General features: G+C 48.9%; 1 protein-coding gene across 3 annotated transcripts in view; it reads right to left on the bottom strand.

Moving 5' to 3' along the window:
• cep112 (centrosomal protein 112) overlaps nt 1-27,394 on the bottom strand; it is a 97,405-nt gene that overhangs the window by 23,630 nt on the left and 46,381 nt on the right. For all 3 annotated transcript variants that reach the window (XR_003410401.2, XM_027006744.2, XM_027006745.2), the window contains 4 exons: nt 25,072-25,179; nt 20,530-20,712; nt 12,756-12,986; nt 456-518 (listed from right to left, as the gene is read on the bottom strand). Coding sequence is in view for 2 of the 3 variants with exons in the window: in XM_027006744.2 (XP_026862545.2) it covers nt 456-518; nt 12,756-12,986; nt 20,530-20,712; nt 25,072-25,179 (585 nt within the window). In the remaining variant the exon portion in view is untranslated. The remainder of the gene's footprint in view (nt 1-455; nt 519-12,755; nt 12,987-20,529; nt 20,713-25,071; nt 25,180-27,394) is intronic.

Here is a 27,394-nt window from a genome sequence, read left to right as displayed (position 1 = left end):
GACGGGTGGAGGTACGGCTGGGGGTGCTCCAGCGCGATCAGCGTTCACACGGCCACTACACGCAGCTGGCCAGCGGTCCACCACCTGGATGAGGCAGGAGGTCTAGCGTGTTGGTTAATGCCCCGTACTGGTATGGCTAAAGGCGGGAGAAAGCGACGTGCGTCTCCATGGAATGACATTTAACTGGGCCAAACCTGCCAAAACTTGGGGAAACAAACAGGAAAACAACCAAACCAAAAAAACAACCAAAGAGAAGCTCCAGTTTGGAGCTAGACTGGTATTAATGTGCTTCCAGGTGTGCGTTATGTAATAATGATGCCAAGAACATTGTCCACATACGTCTGTGTGTGTGCGGGTGTACGTTTTAATCTGGGGGGAAAAGGAAGAGGGTTTTTTGTTCCCCCAGAACACTGTTTCTTTTCAAACAAGTCTTTGGAGGCAAGGAGAGTGTTTACCTGTGCGGATTTGGCAAGCTTCTGACTATACTCCTTCTCGAGCTGCTTCAAGCGGCTGTTGGCCTGTAACAATCGAGAGAAAGAGAGAGAGGAAGAGAAACAGAGAAGAGAGCGAGAGAGACAAAGGGAGAGAAAGAGCGAGAGAGGGAGAAAAAGATGAAACCCAATCAGCTGATAGGAAATGTGCACACGCGCACAACAAGCTCTACCGTGACCTCTGCGGCTGGCATGGCTGTCGCTGGCACGCCTGGCCCCGTGCCAAGCCCAGCGCTTCCTCACAGCAGCCAGAGCAGCTCTGCCTTTGATCCCCCGCCAACTATTCATCACTTAACAGGAGAGAGAGGGGGAGGGGGAGAGAGAGAGAGAGAGAGAGAGAGAGAGAGAGAAAATGAACTGAACAGCCAATTATCTACAAAAACACAAACAGGAGATGAAAATGGCTTGGACAGTCTTCGCATGGAAGCAAAAGACCAACACTAGACAAAAAGAGTGAAAAGAGTGCACGCTCACCAGTGGTGGCGCCCACAGCAGCAAGGGTTCTGGTTCCGCCCAGAACACACAACAAGCATGAGTACTGCTATAAGACATACACATGACTATCGCTGTAAGATACACGCGTGACTAGTGCTGTAAAACACATGCCGAACTACTGCTGTAAAACACGCGCGGGACTACTGCTGTAAAACACGCGCGGGACTACTGCTGTAAAACACGCGCGGGACTACTGCTGTAAAACACATGCCGAACTACTGCTATAAAACACACGCGGGACTACTGCTGTAAAACACACGCGTGACTAGTGCTATAAAACACACGCGTGACTACTGCTGTAAAACACGCGCGGGACTACTGCTGTAAAACACACGCGGGACTACTGCTGTAAAACACACGCGTGACTAGTGCTGTAAAACACACACGTTATTGCTGCCGTAAAACACACTCGTGACTACTGCTGTAAGACACATACATGACTAATGCACCAACACACACGCATGATTACTGCCCTAATGCATATGCATGAATACTGCTGTAAAACACACATGAATAAATACTGCTCTAAAATACAGACAAAATCCTGTATGCATAAATACTACCATAAAGCACACAAACTGGAGCTAAAGCGTAAACTGAAAAATGTCTATTGGCTGAAAGGAACCCACGGCAGGTGCTCAGGGCACGGCTTACTGGTCTACTCTGGCCAACTGAACACTTCCGCTTTACTTGTAGTGTACAAGGAGCATAAAAGGGGGCTGTCATGGCAAGAGGCCAGCACCATCTAAACACAGCATCCTGACAAACGGAGCAGGGGAACACTGCTTTCCGAGGGGACATGACTGTGTGTGTGTGTGTGTGTGTGTGCGCGTGCGCGGCTCTCTGTGTGCGCAAGTTTGTGAGCTGTGTCATATCCATACAGCCTCATATGTGCGCGTGAGAGCCATTCCAAGCGCAGACCAGCTGGGAGTCTGTGTTGATGCTCTGCTATCAGAATTGCTGTCCGGAGCGCCACTGAACCACCGACAGACAGACGGAACCTCAGAACCACCGACAGATGGAGCCTCTGCTACAGACAACTGCTGGCGTTCCAAACAAACACACACACACACACACACACACACACACACACACACACACACACACAGATACCCACAAATTCACATCATACACGTCCGCACACACACCTGCATGCACACCGATGAGCACACATCCACGTACACATGCACGTAAGCACTATTTGCCATCAGCTGTGCTATGGCTCTCTCGCTTTCCCTCTCTCTCTCCCCCTCTCTCTGCCTCCACCTCTTCTCAGCTGTCACTCATCTGTCCCCTGGGAACTTTCCACCTAATAACAGTGAAAATCAAGCAGGAACTCAGACAAAGAAGGCAAGAGAAAGAAAGCAAGCCATCATCCATATATGAAACAGAGGTCGGACGTTCTTTGTAGTCCGTTGGCTGCTAGCGTTGCTATAGAGACCACCCTGACATGCCTGCTGCTTTATCAAGGGTGCAGGCAGGGAAAATGGGTGCAGGATGCATGTCAACCCAGGAAGTCCTGTCTCAGAAAAGAGCATTGGCCCAAGGGCCTGGTGGGCATGGCAGCCTCATGGGCAGACCAACCTCACAGGCATGGAAGCCTTATGAACAGACCAGCCTAACGGGCAGACCAACCTCATGGGAATGGAGACCTCATGGACAGACCAGCCTTATGGGCACACAGACTCCATAGACTTCCTACGGGAGAGAGGCCAAGAACAGAGGTCATCACTACCAAGGCAGCTACACATGGCTGCTCGAGCACAGGTTACGTCCCAGATTAGTCCTGGAATACGCCCTGGATCCCAACTGATGGGAGAACAAACATTACAGAATAACCTAGAACTCTGGCACACCATCAATAGTGTACATATGGATATGTGTGAGTCAGGCTAAGGGCTGAGCGCCCAACCAAAGGCATGTCCAGGCTGCAGACCCTCAGAGGGCCCATCAGAAGCTACGATCACACAATGACACGGTGGGAGGGCTGCGGAGTCATTCGAGGTCAGTGGGGCAGCAGCGGTGGGGCGTTGGTGAGCGAGAGAGCATGTGCCGCTTGCCAAACCTCATCAGTGGGCATGGGCAGGAACAAAGCCCACCGAGGGAGGGCAGGAGGAGGAAAACCATGGCAACCCTCAAGATACTTGTGCGCACAGCAACGGCAGTGGCATACTCATGCATACACAGGCATATTCATCTTCTCCATCTCTAACATTTGATTATTGTTATTAAGACACGAACAAGATTGCCTAGTATGTGTGTGCGCGCGTATGTGCACATATCACGATAATTTACCTAATATCGTTATTGGTTTAGATTATCGTTCTGTTTCTTTTTATCGTTTACTAATGCCATTTACCACTGATTTCTGGCGATGCCTTTATTCTAATCTATGATGTATGAGAAATTTAGACCTATATAACAGAAAAGATGGCATTTAAGTATAGACCACATGATCATAACATCACCGACTAATTAACTACAAATTTATCTTTTTATATCGATACTTGAAAAGATTATAATGTAGAGCTTCAGTCTGGCAAAGAATTTATTTGCAAATGAAACAAACTGCTATATGGTAAACTGGGTCCAGCCCAGAGAGGAGATGCCAGTTAGTCGAGTCAAACAACAATCACTACGTGATTGTTGACAGCGCAAAGTGGAGAGAGAACACTACAAGTGTAACCAGTGTAAAAAGTGTTATATACTAAAGGGTCTCCTGCCATTCATTAGAGAAATACCAACCTTGAATTCACACTATGCGCTACCAAGCCATAAGTACTTTTGCAAGGCAGATGTACAATAATGTTTGAGCTGAAGTTTGAGTGTTTGATCAAGACAGCGGAGGTTTACTCATTGACAAATGACATGTGGTCAAGTACTAACACGACTCCGTATATGTCAGAGACAGCACACTATATTTCACTGCAGTGGAAGCTTGAATCCAAATGTTTGGAAACCATGTTCTTTCCAGATAGCCACACTGCAATCAATATATCTGAGGGTCTTTGCTCTGTACTCCAGGAGTCGAAGCTGAATGAGGAACAATTAACCTGCATTACAACAGACAACACTGCTGCAAATATAGTCAGCCATGAGAGACCAATTTTGATGGCAATAGTTGTTGTTTTGCACATAACCTACATATGGGTGTGACGAATTCAATTAAGAAGCAAAGACAGAACGAGCTCGGGGTGTATGCTGATCGATCGATCAGTACTTTTTCCCAAGGCTGGCAGAGGAGGCGGGCCTTGCTGAAACCTCAATAAGAACTCCAATTCCCAGAACATTAATGTAATACCCTGTTTTCTAAATCAGACTCATGAGAAAGAAAAGTTTAATTATGTTATGAAAGAACAAACAAATGAACTGACAAATAACATTGTAAATGTTGTTTATTTAAATATTAAAATACATAAGCTAAATGTGTGCACTTTAATAATAATTATAGAAATTATATTATATAAAATTAAAATTAATATTTATGTATATAAAAGCAGCTAAACAAGTAAATAGATAAAAAGATGTGTATTTATTTAATAAATAATGATTTTTTAAAAATGTATTTATTTATTTGTACTAAAACAGGATTGTGCCACGTGCTGAGGCTCTAAACAACAAATAATTTGAGAGAATAATCGAATAATTGAGCGAAGGATATCAAATGCAGGATTTTAACGGGACTGGAGCCGAAATACGGCTGCGGGTCAATCAAAAGATTCATGTGCATTACAATGTTCTTGGACAGCTGAACTGACATCATATGAACAGGAACCAGCTGTTAATGGAGATGACTATCCATTAGCCTGGTGGAATACAAACGATAACCGTCTGCCTTTACTGTAAACCAGTGGTAGTTCAGTGGTTAAGGTACCTGCCTAGTGATCAGAAGGTTGCTGGTTCAAGCCCCACCACTGCCAAGTTGCCACTGCTGGGCCCCTGGGCGAGACCCTGAATGCTCCTGTCATAATTGCAAAATGCTTTGGATATTTAAAGAAAATAATAAAAATCAGCTAAATATTTGTTAAGGATGCTGTTCTGAAGTTATTGCTGTAAATAAAATCTTTGAGTGCAAAAATGCTTGTCGGTAATGGGTGAAAAGTTAGCTCAAAAAACAAATTATAATATTTCTGTATAAACCAATCTGGAATGTTAAAGACTAAATAACTATAACTACTAGGGTTATATACATGCATCATAAACATTATTTATTTATTACTTCTGCATTAATTCTCCTTTACTGTCCAACTGAGATGCAGTAGACCAGTTACATAGGCAGCAATAAAGTGATCATGTGACAAACAGATGAAAGGCCCTATGACGTGCATGTGGGGCACTTAGTCAATTCATTTTCAACGTGATAATATCGTTTATCGGGATAACGATGACCGCTTGCCTAAATTGACATTATCGCCCAAGCCTAATACATACATGCATGGCTGCTTTTCTTCCCATATCTGGCTTGTGTTGTATCGCTCAGAGCAGAGTGGCATCTAACAAGCCTCTGTACTTAGCGGATCCTCGTGTTGGGATATAGCACATGTTACAGTAGATACATCCCTTCCGCAGGGACAAAAAAAATTATAATCCTGAAATATTAATTCAGAAAAAACTAAAGAAGTTGAAGTGTCTGCTGGAAAGGAAACGGACCAAACGAAAAGACGGTTATCGGCAGCTCATCTCTCACCCCTCTTCCCCGTATGTGTGTTTCAGGTTACTCAATAAACCAGCCATACAGGACATTTGTACAGTCTTTTGCACAGTCAGATCAATGAGGATTTGTGGTGTCGGTATTGGCAGATTCTGTGAGCTGTGGGCTGGTCTATGGTGTTGATGTTACTGAGCCGTCTCAGCTGCCATGGCAACTCTCACCACCCCCTGATGTCCTCTGCTGTAGCCCATCACACCTCCACCGGGGCCAACTACTTCTCCGTTGCCCTTGATGGATGTTCTCATGCGGGATGGGTTTTGGACACCATCAGGACCAGACTAAGATCTTTAGAAAACCAGAATGGACACTAATTCCGTATTTCTTCATTTTCAAAATGTATTTATTTATCGTTCTCTTAAAATAGTTACTATTGTGGTGCCCGTTGTCAGCCAGAGGAGGACAGCCCCCCTTTTGAGTGGTTCCTCTCAAGGTTTCTTCTTCACACTCTTTACACTTTTTCCCTCACCCTTGTCTTACTGGTTGCTTGGACTTGGACATGTGTAAAGATGCTATGTGACATCTGTTGTAAAAAGTACTGTTTAAATAAATTTGATTTGATTTGAATCTATGGGCAGGTCTGCGGACGGCCGGCTTGTCCGGCAGCAGGTCCGTGGACACCAGGCTGGTCTGCGGGGGCAGGTCTGTGGGTGGGTCTGCTGGCTGGGACACAGAGGCAGTGAAGCACGTCTGTGAGCAGGCGCTCTGTGCGGCTGGCACTGATCTCAAACCAGCTCCACGCTGCCAGTCTGCGGCAGTGCCTGTGTGACACGCTCGCATACACACTCGCAGCCATAAATAACCCAGCCCAACCAGGGAAGGGGGGTTGTCAGGCCCAGCTTTCATCTCAGCACAAGAAAAAGAAATAGAATCACCACATCCATCCTTATGCCTAGCTGGTCTAAATCTGATTTTCTGCTATTAAGCCTCATTTCCATTCCTCAATCTGCCACTCAGAGGTGAGCGCGCCACCTCTTTGATCACCCCTCCCCCCCACTGTTTTGCTTGCTGTAATCCATGACCAAAAATAATGGGATTTGATGCATCTCCAAATGGGAGAGAAACCAGTTGACAGAAATTAATAAGTCTGATGAGGTGGGGAGGGACACTGAAAAGAGAGCGGTGAGTGTAGATAAACGAAAAGAAAAAGCATCAAGTGGAGACAACGAACCCCCAATCATGAGGCGGGGGGAGGAGGAAGAAGAAAATAAACCCACAAAAGCCCCCCCAGTCCTACAGAGTGAAATACACAGATGACATTTTCAACAAACGTCACATCCAAATTTTGGAGGGAACGGCAGCTGACAGGGCTGGTATGGGAGATGGCGTGGGAGATGGTGCTCACCGGCGGCAGCGTTGCGTTCGGAAAGGAATCGTGTTTACACTGCTTCTCTGCTATGGCAGCAGTCATATCTGCCGAGCTGCTTCTGTCTAATCCCTAGAGCCACGGCTGAACGGAAGTCCTGCGTACCCCATCCTTTCTCGACGATAGCAGCACACCGCGCACCATTAAAGCCACTTTTACTTCCCCCGTGGTGTTTCAGCGCGAGATTTCTGGAAGAGCAGTGAGAATGTGGATGGAAGTTTTCTTTCCCCTGGTCTCCAAGACAGGAGCACCCAGTACCCGCCCCAAACACAGTGGCTGTACGTCTCATGCGCTCCACCCGCTTGGGGCAGAGCCATTGTGGTACTAATAAAGGTTCTATCTAAGGGCGGCATCCGCAAGTGTCGAGCTCTGTATTGTGCTAAGAAGAAGAAGAAAAAAAGAACCATTGTTTAGAGGGGAGCCCACACCCCAATCTGGCACTCGGAACGGAAGTGGTGCCACATGCCCTTTTTGAGGATGAAACCCAGGAGAGGGGACGGCTGAGCCCTGGTGTGCCGCGTTGATCATCTGCCCCGTGATGTTCCGGCAGGCATCAACACTGCCTCATTCCCCACCGCCACAGGGCTGTAGCACTCTCCCTTTACCACCGCCATTGGAAGGACGCACAGACAGACTTTAGAAGACCTCCTCCTGTGGAGACAGCAGCAGGTGACGTGTGATGGGGATACATCTTAGGAAAGGAGGACTGGGAGAAAGAAAAAAGGGGTGAAATGTGTGAGGAGAGGAGAAATAAAATAAAACAGGCAGGGCAGGCTTGAAAGGTAGGTGACCTGGAGCGCTGTACCAGGCACTGGCTGGCGGGGGCGTGAGCATCGCCTCGGCGATTCGCCTTTGGGCCGAGACAGCTACAGGCTATTAGTGGGCAACCCAGACTTATGGTCTCTCCCCACCATGACAACTCCCGCTCGCTGGGTAGCGGCAAACGGCCTCCAAGCAGCGAACAGGCTCTGAGAACAAAGAGCCGTCAGGCAGGCCGATCCGCTTTCCCAGGTTTCTTTCGGGCCACTCGGGCCTGCGGTTTTAAGCATTTCTGTGCTTTGTGGCTAATGAGGCGAGAGGAGGGTGTGGGCGTGCTTTCGGGCCGCGCACGTGCCACTTGTGCCGGGTGTCACCCTTCCTTCTCCTGCTGCAGTCACCTGGCTGGTGCACCTCGCTCTTCCTAGGGCCTGCCACTCAGTCCCGGATCTGACAGGCGCCTCTGCCTCGCTCTCCTTCTCCGAGCCTCTTTCTTCTGTCACCGGGAGTAAACTTAAAAATAACCTCACGCGTCGGGCGCTACACGCCTTGTTACCATGGTGATCTGCTGGCGAGCGCGGAGGCCGGGGAGCGCACGCGTGCAGCACCTTCACTGTGTAACCAAAACCCAGGAGCAGCGCTCATACGACGGGCAGAATGGAGTGCTTGACAGGGAGCAGCACAAGTCTAACAACCTGGCTCAGGCCACCTGCCTGGGTGAGTCAGGAGGAGGCTCCTTGTGAAGAGGAGAGACCGGCTGTGTACCTCTGAAGCGGGGTGGGGCCTATGGGTCATTTAGCTGTGAGTAGGAACAAGGGGATAGGCATGGGGCAGCCATGTGACATCCAGTCCCGGTGGTTGCGGCTAGGCACAGTGTTTCTCTGAGGCTGCAGAGGGACCAGCGGGGCCACTGATTGATCGAAAACACAGCCATTGTGATGACATCAGTCAAAGACAATAAACAGAAATATCACGATATCGTAATAAAGTCTATTTCCTGGCCTTTTAATACATGTACTGTACCTAGTCTGATTTCTGACGAGTGTAATCCTTGTCCACTGTCTATACAATATTCACTGAGCTACTCTTCATAAAACTGCACTGCCTTGATGTGCATCTCGTCTTTTCCGTCTTCCTTTTTCAAATTAAATTATTAACAAATAGCTTGGGCCACTTCAGCCAGCCCTACGCCACAAAATCAGCTGAACATGAAGACTTGGCAGATGAAAAGCACTACACGGGATCAAAGCGTCGCCCTGCTCTGGAGAGAGCTACATTCCCCTGCACGCTGCCACGTGCCGTTTACAAGCAGGTGGAGTCGGCGGGTGCAGTGGACAGGCGTGGGGGTGGATGAGCACAGCCGGACAGGAATGGCGTCTTCCCCCGAAATGCAGCTCTTTTCTATTATGACCGCTGGCCTGTTGTCACTCTGGAACAATTGCCCCACGCTGCCGTGGAAAGCAGACTGACCTACAGCATTGCTTCAGATGAGGATTTATTTAGTTGAAAACGTTCATGCCAGGGCCAGCATTGGCGCTGAACCTGCGACGGTAATACAAACTGTGACTTGTCATGCACATGTTGCAAACAAAGAATTTAGAAGGAAAGTGACTGCGCTTTTGCTTTCAACTCACTGCTAAGAGCCTCAATAAGCCTCATCCCAATAGCTGCCCGCAGGTACATCCTGTGACCTTTCTCGGATCCTCCAGGCACCTTGCGCCCAATGATCAAAACCAAATAGACATTTGATGGCCTGGTCATCTGTGTGAGATTCTTTTTGATGCAAAATCTACATAGGCACCCAAACATTAAGTTACCAAACACAGAGAAACCTTAATAATCTTTTTAAAAGTCTTTTTCTTTAGACTCAATGATCCCAGACACTTTTTAAACAAATTTCAAATTGAACAAAATGTCAGAAATGTTCAGTTAAAATTAGGCTGCGTTAGAAATCTGCGCTATTCAAAGGGAGGAGCGGGTGGTGTGGTGGGGGTTCCAACATTAAAAGAGCCTAATCTGTAAAGCAGGACCTAATTCATATTAGCCTCCCGTTCCTCAAAAGCTGGAGGAGGGGGAGCTGAAGCCCTGAGCAGCATCTGAAGGGCTGCTGGGAGTCCCAGGAGCTGCCGAGAGCAGGCGGGTTTATCTGCGGGGACAAGGCTCCCACGGTCCTGTGTGCTGCATGGAGATTGGGTGCTGGCGCGCCCACGGCCCACACGGAGTGCTGCGCAGATAAACCCGCGCAGCTGAAACGAAGACGCTGCCGCCGGTCTTCCTGCCTTTCTTCTCCAGTCTCGGACGCCTCGGACAATCTAAGGCGGCGATCTTATCTTCTCTGATATTCTGCTTCTCATTATTTTATTCCACGAGCTCCCCCTCAAAAAGGCGATGTCTTTGATGGCAACCCATTCATGGATTTAATGGATTTCTGCTCTCTTTTTCTTGGGCTTCTGTGAGGTGCGTTCAAACCCTGGCGACCCGCTCCAGGACCCCGCCGCCTGCACAGGACAACGTCTCCGTCGGCAACAAACGAGCGAGGAATTTCAGCTCACAAAACATGCAGTCAATAAGGATCTGAGAGCCAGCAAACTTCCACTAAATGAAAATATGGAAACTTTTCCTCCACTGAGACTTCAAAAATAAAGGGAAAGTTGGAAACTCTGAGGCTGAGGTGGGAAGTGATATCTTCCTCAGGCACAGTGTGCTTAACATAGCAGGGGAATCATTAAATGACTTCAAAAGGCCCAGGCCCAGAATCTGCCCAACCTATGGCATTTATCTTAATAACGGTTTCCCTCTCATGCACTTGGTTTAAAAAAAAAAAAAAAAAAAAGCGCAAAAGGGTAGTAACAATAAGCCATGCTACACATCGCAGGCTAAGCAAACTGCAGAAATTCAGCTGGGGGTGTGTCTGTGTGAGAGTGAGAGACAGACAGACAGACGGTAACCCTCTCTCATCCTCCAAGGCCAGAAAAGCTCCCGCTGGTGGAATGAGTCTGATCCCTGTGTCCAGCTCCCATCCTTCAGCACTATGAGCCTGGGTCACTATACTACACTACATGACATGATGCTGCATGTCTACATGTGGCCAGTAGCACCTATGTGGTGAATGGTTGGAGTGGGGAAAAGGCAGAAAGAAAACACAAACGAAACAGTTCAAGGGATGATTGCCCTTTTGTGATCATGAAATCTAGGCAAAAATGGATAATGTAACCCCATATGAAGATAATGGAGACTAAGACGTCAGAAACAGACATTTAAGCATGCTGTAAAATCAGAACTGCAGTGGACAGATTCTCTTCCCACTGGACTCTCCTCCATATCCTGTCTCACACCGCTCTGTACTGACATTATGAACACTGACTCAATCATGACTGAAGTTTCTCATTTTGAACTTCAGTTTATGACTCTGCCCTCATCCTTGCATTATTGAGAGTCTAAGCTCATGCTTGCTTACCGACTCTCACCATTATTAACACTTCACCTTGGACCCTTTCCTTAGAATAAATCGTTGTGCCTTGTCGATAACAAACAACAATTACAAGGACACTAAGTGAACCTGAATGACAGTCTATGAGATCTAAGCAGTGTGATCAAGGCAGGACATTCCAGAACGGAGTCAGAACAGTCAGCTGACTTCATTCTGGGATGTCTGACTCTACGCAGCCCATTGGGAGGAGATGAGACTGGGCCTGCCAGGCTTGGAGACAGGAAGGAGGCCCCAAGGACTTCTGGGAAGAAGCCAATCACTTGCATCTTCTGAGAAGCCACTTGACCCAGAGGCCATTTAGCAGTGCTTCTCTGTACAGAAGCAGTTGTGTATGACTAAGAGTGATTATGAGGACTGATTCACATCAGTGACACTCATTTCAGTGTTAGCTGCTCCAGAAACTATTTTTCACATTAATGCCTATTCGGCAAGTTTCTGAAACATGGGGTGGCGAGGCGGCCATCAAAGTCGCACCCTTCTCCTCCAAGCTGTGCGGTCTCTGCGTGACTGCCACATCTGGCAGCCAGAGCGAGCCTCAGATGTGGCCGGATGCACAAGGATGACTTATTGTTCACAAACAACCCTTACGTGGTGGCGGAGCTGAAAAAGACGGAACGTCCTGAGATGTCCGCGCCAGCCGTCTGCACATGTGGCGGTGGGACTCACGTGCAGGATTTATGGAGTAGGCTGCCTGGCACAGTAACACTGCAGATGGGCCGGGAAGAGCGGGGGAGGGGCCGGGAAGAGTGTTGGGCCGAGTGAGTGGGGGATGGGCCAGGAGGAGCGGCGAGCGGGGCTGGAGTGGAAGAACGGCAGGTGGGGTGGGAGGAGCAATGAGCGGGGTGGGGTTGGAGTGGGGGAGGGGCTGGGAGAAGCAGTGGGCGGGGTTGGAAGGGGAAACGAGGCTGTTTGGGCGGATGTAAGCTCTAATGAACGGCTTTAATAAGGATTACGATCCTGATAAACAGCACACTGTCACCTGGAGCCTGGCTGGATTAGGGAAGCTGTCTAGCCCATGATTCCTGAATACACCAGGACCAGTGAACATAGGAATTCCAGCAGTGTCTCACTGAAGCATGCCTGTTCCCTTTAGACAGAGCCAGTACAAAGTGGCCTAATGTATTTATAATGAAACGCTAACCAGGACTCTTCTTCTGTCTGACTACAAAGTGCAGCGGTGTACTTAAGTGTGCGTGAGTGCATACAAGCTCACGACTGTGTACCATGATCCACATGGCATGCACCCTACCAGGTGAGCAGGTTTAGGATGGTTAACGATGTACTTGTGGGTATATAGTATATGAGCTGGAAAGCACTGCTCTAGGAGTCCTGTCCTGCGCTGTCAGGCTGGATCGTTTCTATCTCTTGGTGATTGAGTGAGTGGCGGGGCGTCGGAGGCGTGTTGCGTTTGGGCGGGTGTAAGCTCTGGGGAGGCCTGTGACCACCCACCTTCTCCTGGGCCAGATCTCTCTCAGCGGCATGGATCTTCTCCAGGTCGAGGCGGGCGCGCTCCATCTCGGTGCGGAGACGGTCCAGCGCCGCTTCCTGCTCGCGGGCGGCCTGCTGACGCTCCTCTTCGCGCAGGACTCCCAGCTCAGCCAACTGCTGCTTCCGCTGACTGTGAGCTGCCAGCACCTCCTCCCGTAAAGACTGCACCTGGGCCTCCAGCTCGGAGATGGACTTGAATGACCCACAACACACACACACACACACACACACACACACACACACACACACACACACACACACACACACACACACACACACACACACACACACACACACACACACACACACACACACACACACACACACAACTTCATCAAGGAAGCAGAGCACAGAACTAAAAGAGCAGGTAGACGTGTAAAATATTTCTCTGGCTCCCGTCAATCAGATCAGCGCACAGTGGTACAGACAGTGTGTTTATAGGACGGCAAGCGAGGGGAATCCCGTACACGCTCAGATTGAGAGGAAGAAAACCACAGGGAGCGGTGTGGGCAGACTATGTGCTCTCAGTCTGGCCAGGCCCAGGAAAACATACATTGCTGCCTCTGATCACCACCGAGACCCAGAGCTCCACATCAAAGAGCTGCATTCCACAGGGGTCAGCAGGCTGGTTTAATGAGTGAAATTAGTGCAAATCAAAGGTCAGTTACGCATGGGGGATGAGGTACTTCTGCCATTCCTCATCTCATGAAGCCAAAAAAGAAAAGGAGGCGGAGCTCAGATATGTTGAGAGTGGGCATGCTCACGGGAAAACTCAGCAGATGGCTAAACCAGGACACTGAGGAAAACAGGCGGGAGGGGCCGTGATGGGTGAGACGTATAATGGGTGAGGCTGTGATTGGCAGGGTGGTGATGGGGTTCTGTGATGGATGGGTGAAAAATGAGTGAGTGGTGTGATGAGTGGAGACGGTGATGGGTGGATGAGTGGTGTGATAAGTGGGGCAGGGATGGACGGATGGGTGGGGGCTGAGTGGTGTGATGAGTGGGGGTGGAGACGGGTGGGTGAGCAGGGTGATGGGTGGGGGCTGAGTGGTGTGATGAGTAGGGGTGGAGACAGGTGGGTGAGCAGGGTGACGGGTGGGGGCTGAGTGGTGTGATGAGTAGGGGTGGAGACGGGTGGGTGAGCAGGGTGATGGGTGGGGGCTGAGTGATAACTGCCAGTGTGTTGGCAGCTCCCCACCCCGTCTCCATTCCTCCTCCGCTCCCAGACATCTCGGGGAGGAGATCATTTCACATGGCAAGCCTGCTCAGAAAACTGATGTGAGCACATTGGGGGACTGGGGGGGCTTCGCAATGTGTGTGTGTGTGTGTTTCTGTAGAATCTCTGCCACTTCAAAGGCGGCTCACGAAAGGAAAACACACCCCAGCTGCGGAGGCGGTGCTGGGGTCCCAGGCGAGTGCACCAGCAGCTCTCTCTGGACTCCACGCTACTGTGGCTACATGTGCAGGGCTATTAGAGCTGGGCTCCGAGGAGCCTTTCATCTGTAATTCCCTCTTAAACTGGACAGGGAGAGGCTTTTGCTGCCTTTTTATTGAAATAATCTTGTGAAAAGAAATAAAAAATAAGATAACTACAGAAAATAGCACAACATAAAAAAGATATGAAGTTATGTGAATGTGGAAAAAAATGTGAACAGTTTAAAGAGAGGACTGTAGGATGAGTGATTATGTAGCACTTACGCACATGATCTTATCCTCTTATTAAAACAGCCTCTTGTGCTCAGACATGCTCCAGAGAGTAATGCCTGCTTCCAGTGGTCTCTAAGCACTGCCCCAGCAGCGATGATGAAAAAACTTGACCTTGATGGGCTTTTAAAACCACTCGCTGCCCGTGACCCACTCAGCTATGGAGCCAGTGCTTCAGTGGAACAAGTCCCCGTGCCCACGGTGGAACTTCCTATCAAAACCCCGTGCCCACGGTGAAACTTTTTTTCAGATGCCATGCCCACAGAGTCACTTCCTGTGCTGTGGCGCCAACCAAAAACATTTTTAGCCTCCTATGTGAAGCTGGCCTCCGATTACCCAGCAAACTCCTGCCTTGCCGGCAGCTGCCCATAAACTGTTTACTCTAGAATTCTTCAGACCTGGAGGTCTGCCAGGGACAATAGGAGCTGTGCAGATAAAGCCGGAGGGGTGGATCACTGCACAGGGATCCGGTCCACACCGTGACCGACCCTTGGAAGGAGGACAGGGGTGGACAGACACTATCCAAACAGCCATGGGCTTCTCATTCCTAAACACACATGCATTCGTATCGTTAAGGGCACCCCATGCGCTGGTGTGTACTGCAGCAGAACAGCCCAGGACCTTGTAAAACTTAAAGCATGCTGTAATTAGCCTTGAGGTGGAGCCTTCGCTGAGAACTGAGCCCATGACTGAGCAGACCATGTCCTTAGCAGCAGAGGGCAAGACATTTGCAGAACATTTTAAACTTTTGTTTTGTTTCACATGGCTGGAGTTTGCCAGCTGGCATGACAGGAAGATGTCATGGCACCCAGGAAGTGTCTTCCTCGCCTGCTGGGTGGAGATGTGCCATTGGGAACACATCGAGACACAGTGACAACGTATAAAGAGTTCGCATCTGTGTCAAACGCACAGAGAACAGTGACAGTGCAGTGACCCACGACTGAGGCAGCCCCGACGATGCCCGAGAAACTGGGCTTTCAGAGTCACCTGGCAGAGATCATCGAGACGGCATCAGCACACAGGACACAGGCTGGACGAGGCCCAGCCTTGCTGAGAGGAGCCCTGGACCACATGCACTCACCATGCTGAGGGCACCCTGGCCCACATTAGCATGGCTTCAATAAACGGGACCCTTGTGCTCCTCAGAGAGGCTGGCCTGATGGACGTGATGTCTGGCCAGTATTTAACCCCTGTTCATCGTGGGAAACTGTCTGGGAATGGAGAGACGTTGTGTGCCGGAGGCCCAGAACTCACGCCAGGTACCTCCGTCCAGCCCTCATGACACCGGAAGCTTGGGTAGACTAAGAGGGGCGGGTGGGGGTGTGGGCAGGGCTCGGCAGGAAGGCTTTTTCCCCAGGCAGAGAAGGGCTGCGGTGAGGAAGGTGTGGTCACAGCATGAAGAATATAATCAATAATACTGATTCAAAACAAAATAAATATATTTCAGATTTAATGAACTGATATTTCTTTTCTCTTAATTAAAAAGCAGTCTAATACATTTAACATAGAAAACTAATTAAAGTTTTAACTAAGTAATCAGTAATTAAGTATGCTGCATAATAATGCGGCATCATTGCTTAAACGACAACAAAGCCATAAAACGCTTCATTTTTAAAACTTAATTAAGATACAATTGCAAACACACATGCCTGCAGCAGCTCACATCTCAGAGTGTCCGACGCCATGGATGCCGTGACATCGCCTTGGGCTAGACACGAGCCCCCTCACTCACTGGCGTGTGGAAGCAGACCCTGGATACGAGCCCTCTCACCCACTGGCGTTTGGAAGCAGACCCTGGATACGAGCCCTCTCACCCACTGCCGTTTGGAAGCAGACCCTGGATACGAACCCTCTCACCCACTGGCGTTTGGAAGCAGACCCTGGATACGAGCCCTCTCACCCACTGGAGTGAGGGAGCAGATCTGGGCCTGCTCAGCTATTGTTTCTTCCACATCTGAAGAGCAGGCTTGATATCCACTCTCAGGCTAGCCTTCGTGTACTGAGGTCAAATCTCATATTCGGGAAGAGAGTCGTTGGAAAGTTGGAGAGAAGCATTAATTTGCCGATTGCAGCCGTGGAGAACAGGCCTGGCACAGCTTTGGAAGGATCAGATTCGCTCCTGTGTGCTTTGAACTCTGATATATTACTGAACTTTTGTGAAAGATGGAAAAAAAAGAAAAGAAAATTGAGGCACTGGCCAAGTAAGAAGAAAAAAAATGGATTTCTCAGTGAAGCTCCCAACACAGGAAATGTAATAATGGACTTGACCAACCAAACAAAACATCTGTTGTTCATACAATCTGCTTAAATGATGTGTAATAGGTCTCTTTACCAAGGGAGACCCAGACACAAACATCTGCTGAGGGCAGTGTGATGAGCAAAGCTACGTCTTCATTTACCCGAGCTCAAACTTCAAGGAAATGGAACATTTCAGAGCCAGAATCCAACAGCATATTGATTCTTCCTGTGCAACAGTGCGGGAAGCAGCTGCAACACTGGAAAAACATGATTCAAGATGACATGTCAGGAAAGTGGTGAGCTGCAGACAGAAGAAAAATGCTAATTCTGATTGCAGATCCTCTCCCATTAAATGGTGCCTTTAAAGACGCACACTCCTATAATAATGGTGCGTCACAGATGTGCATGGGAAGAAAACAAGAAGCCCAGAGTGGGTTGCGGGCCGGCTGGGCGTCAGAACACAACAGTGGCTGCAGGCAACCATATTTACTAGGAGCAGTCCTGGATGGCCTGCCAAGCTACTCCTGGCCTTTCATCTTCAAAAAGACTGCGGAAAGGAAAAGCCTGGGGGACGTGGAAGCAGCGTTTCCAGGTTGAGGGAGACCAGTACTGCAACTTCAGCCCAGCAGCACGGACTGGAGAGCAACCCCTCAAAAAAGACTCCTCACCAACAAATAGATCAATAAAAAATCCCCTTCGACTCACTAATGGCAGGATACTAACAAAAAGCTTACGCAGGGTTGCATTTCACCGCAACTGTAGAGATTTTGTGATCCCTTATTTCAATGGTTATACCTGATAAGTACCAAATGAAGGTTGTGAATTTTGACTGCCTTAAAGAACACTGAGCAGCACTGATGTGTAGGCCAAGCGAAGACATCAGACAAAAGCAAACCATTAGAGGACTTCAGAAAAGCAAATGATCTCTGGGCTGGAAGGACCAGCTCACAGTGCTGGGAGCAGGAGACTCCACTCATTTCATCACCAGCTTCATTATCTTTTATTTACACGGCACCTTTCTGATACCCTCGCTTTGTGGAGCTTCTTGCGCCGTTTGCCAGGCTCTGACCAGTGTATTGACCAGACCGTGTATGTGAAGGACATCCACTTGCAGAACAAGCTCCTTATAACATGGCCCCTTTCCTGGATTCTAGGAAGAAACCCAAACCAAAATTCCATCTGCAGCCCTTTGATCCATGATGGGCTTACTGCTGTAGTCTTGCCTGGACAGAGGCTGAGCTTTCAATCAGGCCAGGATAGCCAGCACATCACATCATGAACACTAAAATTAATCTGGATTATTTACATACAGTTGTCTTTAAGACAAATACAAAGAAATCCACACTGTCATCAACCATCTATGTTCTTTACTGTATTGTCTCAATGAAGCAGAAAAAAACTTCTGCAGTGCCATCCTCTCCTAAAATTCATTCTCTCTAAGCACATTTAGAGAAAATGTGCATTCTTGATGACTCATGATGGTCATCTTATCACATGTACACCGCATCACTTCATCACCGAGACAGCCAGTTTCCTGTCACCAGTAGATCTTGCGGCTAAAGCTAAGCTTGATAGACACCAATTCTAATTTGAGATTATGCGGAGGGGGAGGAGTTTTCAAACCAGTCAAGCCTCACTTTCATGTAAACTTCAGCTCTGCTATGGTAAGTGGAAAAATATTCATGACAGCTGGACACTCGGAACATTGTGGTTCGCCTCCATGTTTGCAATTAACTGTAAGATCTCCTGTCAAAATTCAAAAGGGTCTTAATTCTAGAAAAAAAAAAAAAAACCCTCAAAATCTCTGGAGCGTTCTCAGCCTGGAGTGCTTAAACATAAAGAGGCTCGCAGCACTGGGCGGTGGTGGAGGCGCAGTCCCATCTGGAGGAATATTCCACCCTGCATATCCTTCATGAACTGACCTGAACACAGAACATGAGGCTCCTCTCATCCACAACCAACTCTTCACAGAAGTCCTGCTCGCTGTTTCAGAAGCATCACAGTGTGTGTGTGTGTGTGTGTGTGGGGGGGGGGGGGGGGGGGGGGGGGGGTGGACTAGGGATGGTGTTGGAGCTCAGCGCACTTTTGACCACAATCGCATCATCAAATGGAGGAACACGTCCAGACAAGCCAAACCGCAAGGGCTGCTCTCCTGAGCTACGACAAATTGCTCAGTACTTTCTGAAGGCTGGGGTGTCGTGGCGGCTTCTCACTGCAGCAGGCCGTTTCACTCCCCTGCATTCATGTCCCACAAGGCTTGTCCAAACACACACTCAATAATGATGTGACTGATGAGGTGCTGGGCAAATGGCTTCATGCTGTGTATGGGGAAACACGGGGGACGAAAAAACGCTGCATACATCTCAGAACTGTAACCTTTTCTCCTGTGAACTGCAACCTTTACTGTTCAGAACTGTAACCTTTACTCATGTGAACTGTAACCCTCTCTGTACTATAACCTTTACTGTTCAGAACTGTAACCTTTATTCCTCTGAACTGTAACCTTGACTGCTCTGAACTATGACCTTGGTTGGTACATCGCTACATCACACACCGCAATGCTGATGCAGCAGTGTTCATTTTTCTGGGCGAGACAATACATAGACATCTGGGGGAAACACATGGTCTGCTAAAGGAGTTTGAATTCGATGCCGTTAGTTCTGAGGTGGAAACGAATCTCCATCTGTTTGTACTTCAGTTTTCTCTGCTGCAAGATGTGTACCAAAAGCAAAAGTTAGATTTTTTAAAAATGGCTTCCAACATAAGTTGGGCAGAGTAGTCGAAAACCGAGAATAACTAATGCTTTCAACTTTATGAACTGTGGTCAAACATTTCTTTGGCTGATATTTTGATACCCGCAGACTGTGACGCAGCTCAGTACAGCACTGGCCTGCTGGACATGGACCTCCTGTGCCGAGCCCATAAACAAGACTTAGCCATGCTGACACTTTATATTTCTACTTGAGCAGTCCAAAGCGTCCCCGGCTGGGGGGGCTCGGCTGGGGGGCTCGGCTGTGGAGCAGTTTGCTGCAGAGCCTCCGTGACAGCTGTACTGATGAGGAGAAGGGGGTACGCTAAGAGAAACCAGCTGGGAAACAAACCAGCTGGAGGCTTCCAGCAGTCCTGCCAGGAGTGCCATTTAACGCAGGCCGAATGGCACACAGACACGTGTGGAGCCTGGGAGATGGCGAGAAAGTAAACGGGGGTTTCGGGAGGGGATGGCGGCCACCTGCGGAGCAGCGAGAGGGAAGCCGCCAACGCCCGACCAACACAGTGCTCCGGCCAGGGTGGGCGGACCCGGCACAGGAGCCCTGCTTCAAGAAAGAAAGCAGAAACCCACAACCCACTCTGGGCAAAAAAAAAAAGGCCAGAGACCTACTGTGCTCAGAGCTCGGCTCCTTTATCTGGCAGCTTGTGGTGTCAGTGGCTAGGGCTTTTTCGGTTCTTCTGTTAAATCCCACTTGAAACACTGCACATGGAAACAATGCATAAAAACTGGAGCGGCAGCAAGATTTCCTTTGCACAGAAATCTTGCTTTTCCTGCAGTTTGCAGCACAAAAACGTGGTCATAGTTTCGCGACAAAGCGTCTACAATAAAATTAGTTACATGTCTTTTGAAAACCTGTTTCAAACTTAATAAATTTGCGGCAAAATATGCATAGGAGTGGGAAACGGAACGCAAACGCAAACGTAAACGCGGCGGCGAAACGTGGGGGAGAAAGAGTCACCAACATGTTGTTCGGCATGGACACCAACAGAGCGAAATGGTGTTGAGCAGGGCAGAGCCCCCTACCTGGGCATCGCGCTTCCTCCACTCCTGAGTCTGCGCTTGGTGCTGAAGCATCGCGGCGCGCGTCTGCTGCTGCAGACTGCCGATCTCCCGCTGGTGGTCCTGGACCAGGCTGTCCTTCTCGGCATTGTGCTGCTGGAAAAGGTGGCTCCGTTCCTGTTCGTACTGCAGTTTCAGCTCCACGATCTGATTGGACGACAAGGAGCAAGGCTTCATCGGTGGCACGTCCCTGTCGTCATGACAACTTGCGCATGGCTAACATGGGGGGGTGGGGGGTGGGGGGGGATAAAAAGTTCAGCACAGGTTTCGCTAATAGCGAAGGTTTTTTGCATCACCTCACGGGGTCTGCTAACGTCCCATTCCCGGGGCTAATGGCGAGCGCCTCGCAAGCTACGCCTCATTCATCGATCCTCCGCCTTCCTCCGCAGCTCATTATAAAAAAGAGGCGTGATGGACGCAAGTTAGGGAGGCTGGGCTGGGGCTGCCATCTGCCCCGTCACGCGTGCCTGGCCCCACGCTCCCAACGTGACGGACAGGACGGAAAAATCGGCTTATAGCCATGCCGAAAAAACCCTCACCAAACATTATATTCAACAAACATGGAGTTGTGAGGAAAAGACCACTATGATGGAGAGAAATACAAATTATGTAAAAATTATGTAAACATTTATAGTTTTAGACTGACCACCTAAGTCTGTAATCCAATTTATTCCAAGACACTGCTAAGGAACAAACATTCTCAAATGATTTTAGCTTGAGGACTATGTTAACTTCCTCGTTATTATCCAGCGAAGACATCAAAGTGCTCCCACCCTAGCAACCACGTACAGCTTGTTATCTGTCCACCTACCGACAACTTTCATTTCAATCCATATCTGATTCAATCCTGACAAGGGCAGGACAAATAAAAAACCGACTGGGACTAACTGGGGGGGGGGGATCGTACCAACTCTCAAAGAGTGAGCTGGAAGAGAGTGGAGAAAGAAAACAAAAGCTAGCAGGGGAGCATTATCTGGCTGGCCTGCACCTGCTGTGCCGTGAGCTGGAGCTGCTGCTTCCCAGGGCTCATTCCCAGTCCCCTCGTGATGGGAGGGGGAGACAGTGACCTTGGCCCATCCAGCCCCGTCCCCCTGCCGGCTGTGAAAGGCGGCCCGGCGTGGAGAGGGTCTGGTTGCCGACGCTTTGATGCTAATCCGTGGCGCATTGTGTATGGCGGCACCCTACCTGGCCTGCCAGCCAGCGGCCGCCGCGTCGCTTTTGAGTGCGGGTGATGAATCGGGCAGCCGCGAGGAGCATGAATCCAGCCCGGCGAGAGAGGCAGGGAGCGCCACAAAGGCAAGCGCAGCACAACTCCTTGGCACCAGCTCTTTAGCTGCAGCTGCATTTCTCCAAGGCTAATGTCCAGCAGAGAAAAGAGCACTTCCCCCAGGGCTTGGGTTAGCCCACCCTACACCGGAGAGCCATGGAGCAACAGTTTACACAGACTGTTTCAGAGAGCACAATCTCACCAGCAAACAGAAGAGACCTGGACAAATGGATCAGGAAAAACCCAAGAATGGAAAACCAGGTCATATCTGCGAACGATACTGAGTGGGACGCGTCTGATTTCATTACAGCATTTGTGTTAAGTTTTACAGGGTCAAACGTGATGGCGATGTATGGAGTACGCAGGACTACGTGATCAGCGGTTAGCTTGAGCCAGGCCCTGGTCTATTACTGCGTGTAAAGCCCTGGGAGCCGGTGGCCTGCTGCAGCCAGGCAACGGAAGCCCTGCTCCCACGTGACGGCTCTGGCTGGAATTGTTCTGACGGGGCCAGCGGATCCATGCAGGATGAGAGAGGGGTGGGGGGTAGCGGCACGTGGAGAGCAGGCTCGGGGAACACCATGGACGCCTCGCTGTAAAACGACGGCATCGATCGGCTGCTGACGCTGGGCTGGCTGTCATTAGCCCTGTCCCTTCTCTCTCACCGGGAAACAATGCGCTGAGCTGCTGGGTCAGGAGATGACCACTGGAGATGACCACAGACTGGCAGAGCAGAAGAGTACGGAGGCACACAGTAGGGGGGAGGCTGACAAAAATGCCAGAAAGGTAGAAGGGATTGTTGGCTCCGTGCTCCACAGTACAGAAAACGAAGATGAGAATGTGTGTCTGGGCACTTTAGAGCAAATGTGGGGTGTGCGCGTGTGTTGGTGTGCACACATGCCATGGCTAAAGAGCTAAAGCAGGAACCTGTCCAAACCAAGACCGGTCTGTGCCCACATGACCCTGTCCAAACCAAGATGTATCTGTGCCCACATGAAACTGACATTCAGACACTGTGTATTCATAGAGCCATGCCTAAAGATCTCAGCTTCATACGGCTAACACGGAGTATAAAAGCTAATTAGCACTTATACATTTTTAACCTGTGATTGGTTAAATTAATTTAGCATTCCATTCACAAAGAGCAGTCAGCAATATACATATTTTTGAAGGGAATGCAATGCCCCGTTTATCTGGGAGTCACACAGTAAGTACCGCCTTGAGTGTTTACACACAATTACACTACGCAAGTATTTGTAGTATTCTTATTATTCAAAAATAATGAAAACATTTTCCCCCCCTTTGGAGATGTCAAGCAAATTACTGTTTTCTTTTGCAATCTGGAATCTGAAAACTATGTGAATCTTAAAATGTCATGAAGCAAACATCTTCCAATGCAGAGCCAGAGGGGAAAACTGCCAAGCTGCTTCCAATTACATTTCTATCACTGCCAGTATCTTTTAGTGAAAGAAATGGATAGAATATGCGTGTTATTAGACTGCCATATCTATCTTAGATTGCCTATTCAAAGACTTCCCTCACACTTTACCAAATGGTTGCAGAAACAAGATGAGAGAATCCCATTTCCACTGCAATTCTTCCCTGACACCAGTGATTATTAAGGCATATGCCACCTCAACAAGCTCATCTGTCACGCAGACAAAAATCGTTACATAGTGCACTTTAGTCTGTCGATAAACCATAGACACTAACCATCTCCACTCAAAACAATTTAAAACAACTGACACGCCATGCAAGCCAATTACTGCACTGGAAATGGCCCAGGGGACGGTGTGTTAGTCTGCTTTCAAACACTGCTGGATGTATATCATGCATTTGCCATGGACTTGGCCTGATACAACACCCATTACTGCCAGCCGAGTTTGAGGATCAGGTGTGCGTCATGTTTTAGATCCTGCTGGCCAGTGCCTTTGTTTTATACACACACACCCACCCACACACCCAAACACCCACCCAACCCAAAAGCATTCCATACTAGAAAGCACAAGTTACATCTGAATTGCTGTGGCATAAAAGAGGAAACTGTCTAATGCAGTGTTACACTTTAAGTTAAGTTCAAATGAGGTCTTACTGGGAGTAATTACCTCTCTTGTGCTCATTCACATTCATTTTACAACAGCGCATTTCAATTTATCAGTGCTGATTTAACTGTGGGCATTCTGATATGATCTATTAGCTCACATAGCTGTTTCAGATGCGGAAATAAATTTGTCGTGAAAGCTGAATGAATTATCCAGCAGTGAATCTCCTCACGTTCTATTGTTGTTTCATGGTGCGACATTCAATTGCACCTTATTAAATTACATTTTGATGGGTTTGTGCTTTACATTTTGGAGGATTAAATGAAACTGTTTTATTTTAAAAAGATGATTTATCATCAGCTAATGGGATTTTGATTGGAAGGGAAATAATGTAGATTTTTATTCAAGAAGCTCTGATTGAATGATAGGATAAGGGGACATGGATCACAGTGCTAAAACTAGACTTGATTTTACACAAGTGCAACCTCTGCCCATCATAAACCATATCCTGCATTTCAATCATCACAGTATCCTGATTTTTCTTCTTCAGTGAATCAACTACTCTTACTTCTTGGAATAAAACTTTACTCAAAAAGTCATAAAATGCAAATATGGTTCAAACTGAACTTTAAGCAGTTTAACAACTTAAAGCTTTGCCCATTGGACTAAGATGGGCCGTTCAAGGTCAGCTGGCCAAATAAAACGCAATGAGAACTGTAAGACAAAAGCTGATCTCAGATCACCACTTTTATTTGTGCAATATGCTTCCAGACTACAGAAAGACAGAGAACTAACAGACAGACACTTCCTTTTATTGACATCCAGTAATCTTGACCGGTGTCACACAGCCCTGTGCTGGTCCACTCCATCTTAACAGACTTGTGTAGTTTCAGTGAGATTGGCATATTGGGAATCCAGTCTTCACCCTGGCAGGGCGTCCTACCTAGGAACGCTGCCACCTTACTCTGCCCACAAGACTCACTGCTCTAGTCTGCCTTATTCCAAGGGGCAATCAGCTCTAGGGTCTGGGAAGCACACTTGGCATTACACTAACTCCACCCTTCACTGGGGGTACAGGCTTCCAGAAAGCTAGTACCTTGGGAAGTATAGGATGCACCGACAGGATGTTCAAACAAAGCGAGCCCACAGCAGGTGTACAGATTGTGGTGTTCCACCTGCCTCTCCACCCCTGGTACTCACCTGCTGCTCATATCTCTGCTGCAGGTCCTCCAGCTGGTGGCCAAACTCCTTGGTCTGTTTTTCCCGCAGCAACTTAGAATGGGACAGATCGGCCTCCACCCTCTCCATCTGCAACACATTGGGCACACGGAGCAGAGGCAGAAAAGACAACGCATCAGCGCCACAGCTGTGAGCGGCAGCATGGACACAATGAAGCCTGCTATGGCTTTATAATAAGTAAATATGGCAACCAAAATATGGCACAGAGAGGGCTTGCAGTCACGGAGGAAAATGACAGGTAAACGCAAAGACTGAATGTTGGGGCTCCAAAGACAGTCACGTGACTCCAGAGATGTTGCATTCTAAAAGCATTGCAGCTGGTCTGGAATCTGCACAAAGTGAATATACAAGTCTCAGTTCCTTCATTCAGAGGCCACTCATCTACCCATTGTAGCACAGAGAAGAGAGGAGGTGCCATGAGGCACTGACAGCAAACCTCACGCTGGGAGGGCGAAGGTGAGTGCCGCTCTCTACTGTGGGCTGAAGATGGACGCATGAGGCAGATGGGGGAAGAAAGGGGCGGGTGCAGAGGAGAGAGCAGTGGCTGATTGGCCCAACTATGGGGAGGCGAGGAATCTGACACTCGTAAGAGAAGCAGCCGGCTCTCAGAGAATGGAGGGATAGTGTTTGGAATGGCCATGGAGCACCGAAGGGTGATGCGTTCACATGTGCTGTTGGGCCTTTCCAGAGTCACTGAGCTGGCAGGTGGGACCTTAGTTCTGCCCCTGTCTTCTCTCAGCTTTAACGTGCTATAAGATGGGAGCTTGGCTCCTTCATCTTCTGGATGTGTCTTTTAGACCTCTTTTGAGCAAGTATGAAGGCCTTTAAAGGGTAAGCCAAACAGATGACTGTGAACTCTGTCTCACACAGACTGCCCCTACATTTCCACAGCATCTGCTGGGTCTGTCTATATGGATGCACTGAACTTGATGCTTACCACTCTGGTCGCTGCCAAGGTGCCAAAACAATATAGAGCAGTATACATATAGATGATTTTATGCTAAATATATGCAAAACATTTTTAACACCAATTTTGCACATCAGTCCCAGAGTGGTATGAGGTACAGAATGTGCCCGATATGAAACTGCAGCTTGTGGCGGTTATGTGAAACACTACATCAGAGCTGGCTCTTTCCAAACCTCAGTGAAGGCATCTGAATCTGTTTTGTAACGCCAACAGTGGTTTGTGAGCTATGGTGTGTTGTGACAGTTCAAGGGGCCCCAGAGTGCTGAGGCACTAGGGACAGGGCCACATCTTGTAGGCAGCTGTGGGAGGAGGGGAAGGAGGAGAAATCCCCACCAGCTCGTGCATCACAGAGACATCGCGGCACTACATCGGCATATGTTGGGTGTGTGGGGTTTGAGAGAGGTGTGTGGTGTGTGTCTGTTGTGTGTGAGTGCCGTGTAGGGAGTGTGTGGTTAGTGTGAGGGAATGGTTGGTTAGTGTGTGTGTGAGGTGTTTATGGTTACTATGCGTGTGTGGGGAGTGTGTGGTGGTATCTGTTGTAGTGGGGTGTGATGAATTGTGAGGGATGTGTGGGGGTTGTGTGGGAAGTGTGAGGGGGTGTGTGTGGGTTGTGGGGAAGTTGTGTGGGGTTTGGTGTGTGGGTGTCTGCATGTTGAGGAGGCTGAAGTTCCATGTGAATTAAATCCTGCCCGTCACACTGCTCACTACCGCTCAGCTCTGGGGGATACCTGCTCACTACCGCTCAGCTCTAGGGGATGCCTGCTCACTACCGCTCAGCTCTAGGGGATGCCTGCTCACTACCGCTCAGCTCTAGGGGATGCCTGCTCACTACCGCTCAGCTCTAGGGGATACCTGCTCATTACCTCTCAGCTCTAGGGGATACCTGCTCACTACCGCTCAGCTCTAGGGGATACCTGCTCACTACCGCTCAGCTCTAGGGGATACCTGCTCACTACCGCTCAGCTCTAGGGGATACCTGCTCACTACCGCTCAGCTCTAGGGGATACCTGCCTCACTACCGCTCAGCTCTAGGGGATACCTGCTCACTACCGCTCAGCTCTAGGGGATACCTGCTCACTACCGCTCAGCTCTAGGGGATACCTGCTCACTACCGCTCAGCTCTAGGGGATACCTGCTCACTACCGCTCAGCTCTAGGGGATACCTGCTCACTACCGCTCAGCTCTAAGGGATACCTGCTCACTACCGCTCAGCTCTAGGGGATACCTGCTCATTACCTCTCAGCTCTAGGGGATGCCTGCTCATTACCTCTCAGCTCTAGGGGATGCCTGCTCACTACCGCTCAGCTCTAGGGGATG

Source organism: Electrophorus electricus, chromosome 1 (genome assembly GCF_013358815.1).
Source record: "Electrophorus electricus isolate fEleEle1 chromosome 1, fEleEle1.pri, whole genome shotgun sequence".
Taxonomy (NCBI): domain Eukaryota; kingdom Metazoa; phylum Chordata; class Actinopteri; order Gymnotiformes; family Gymnotidae; genus Electrophorus; species Electrophorus electricus.
This window is presented reverse-complemented; position numbering and strand designations above follow the sequence as displayed.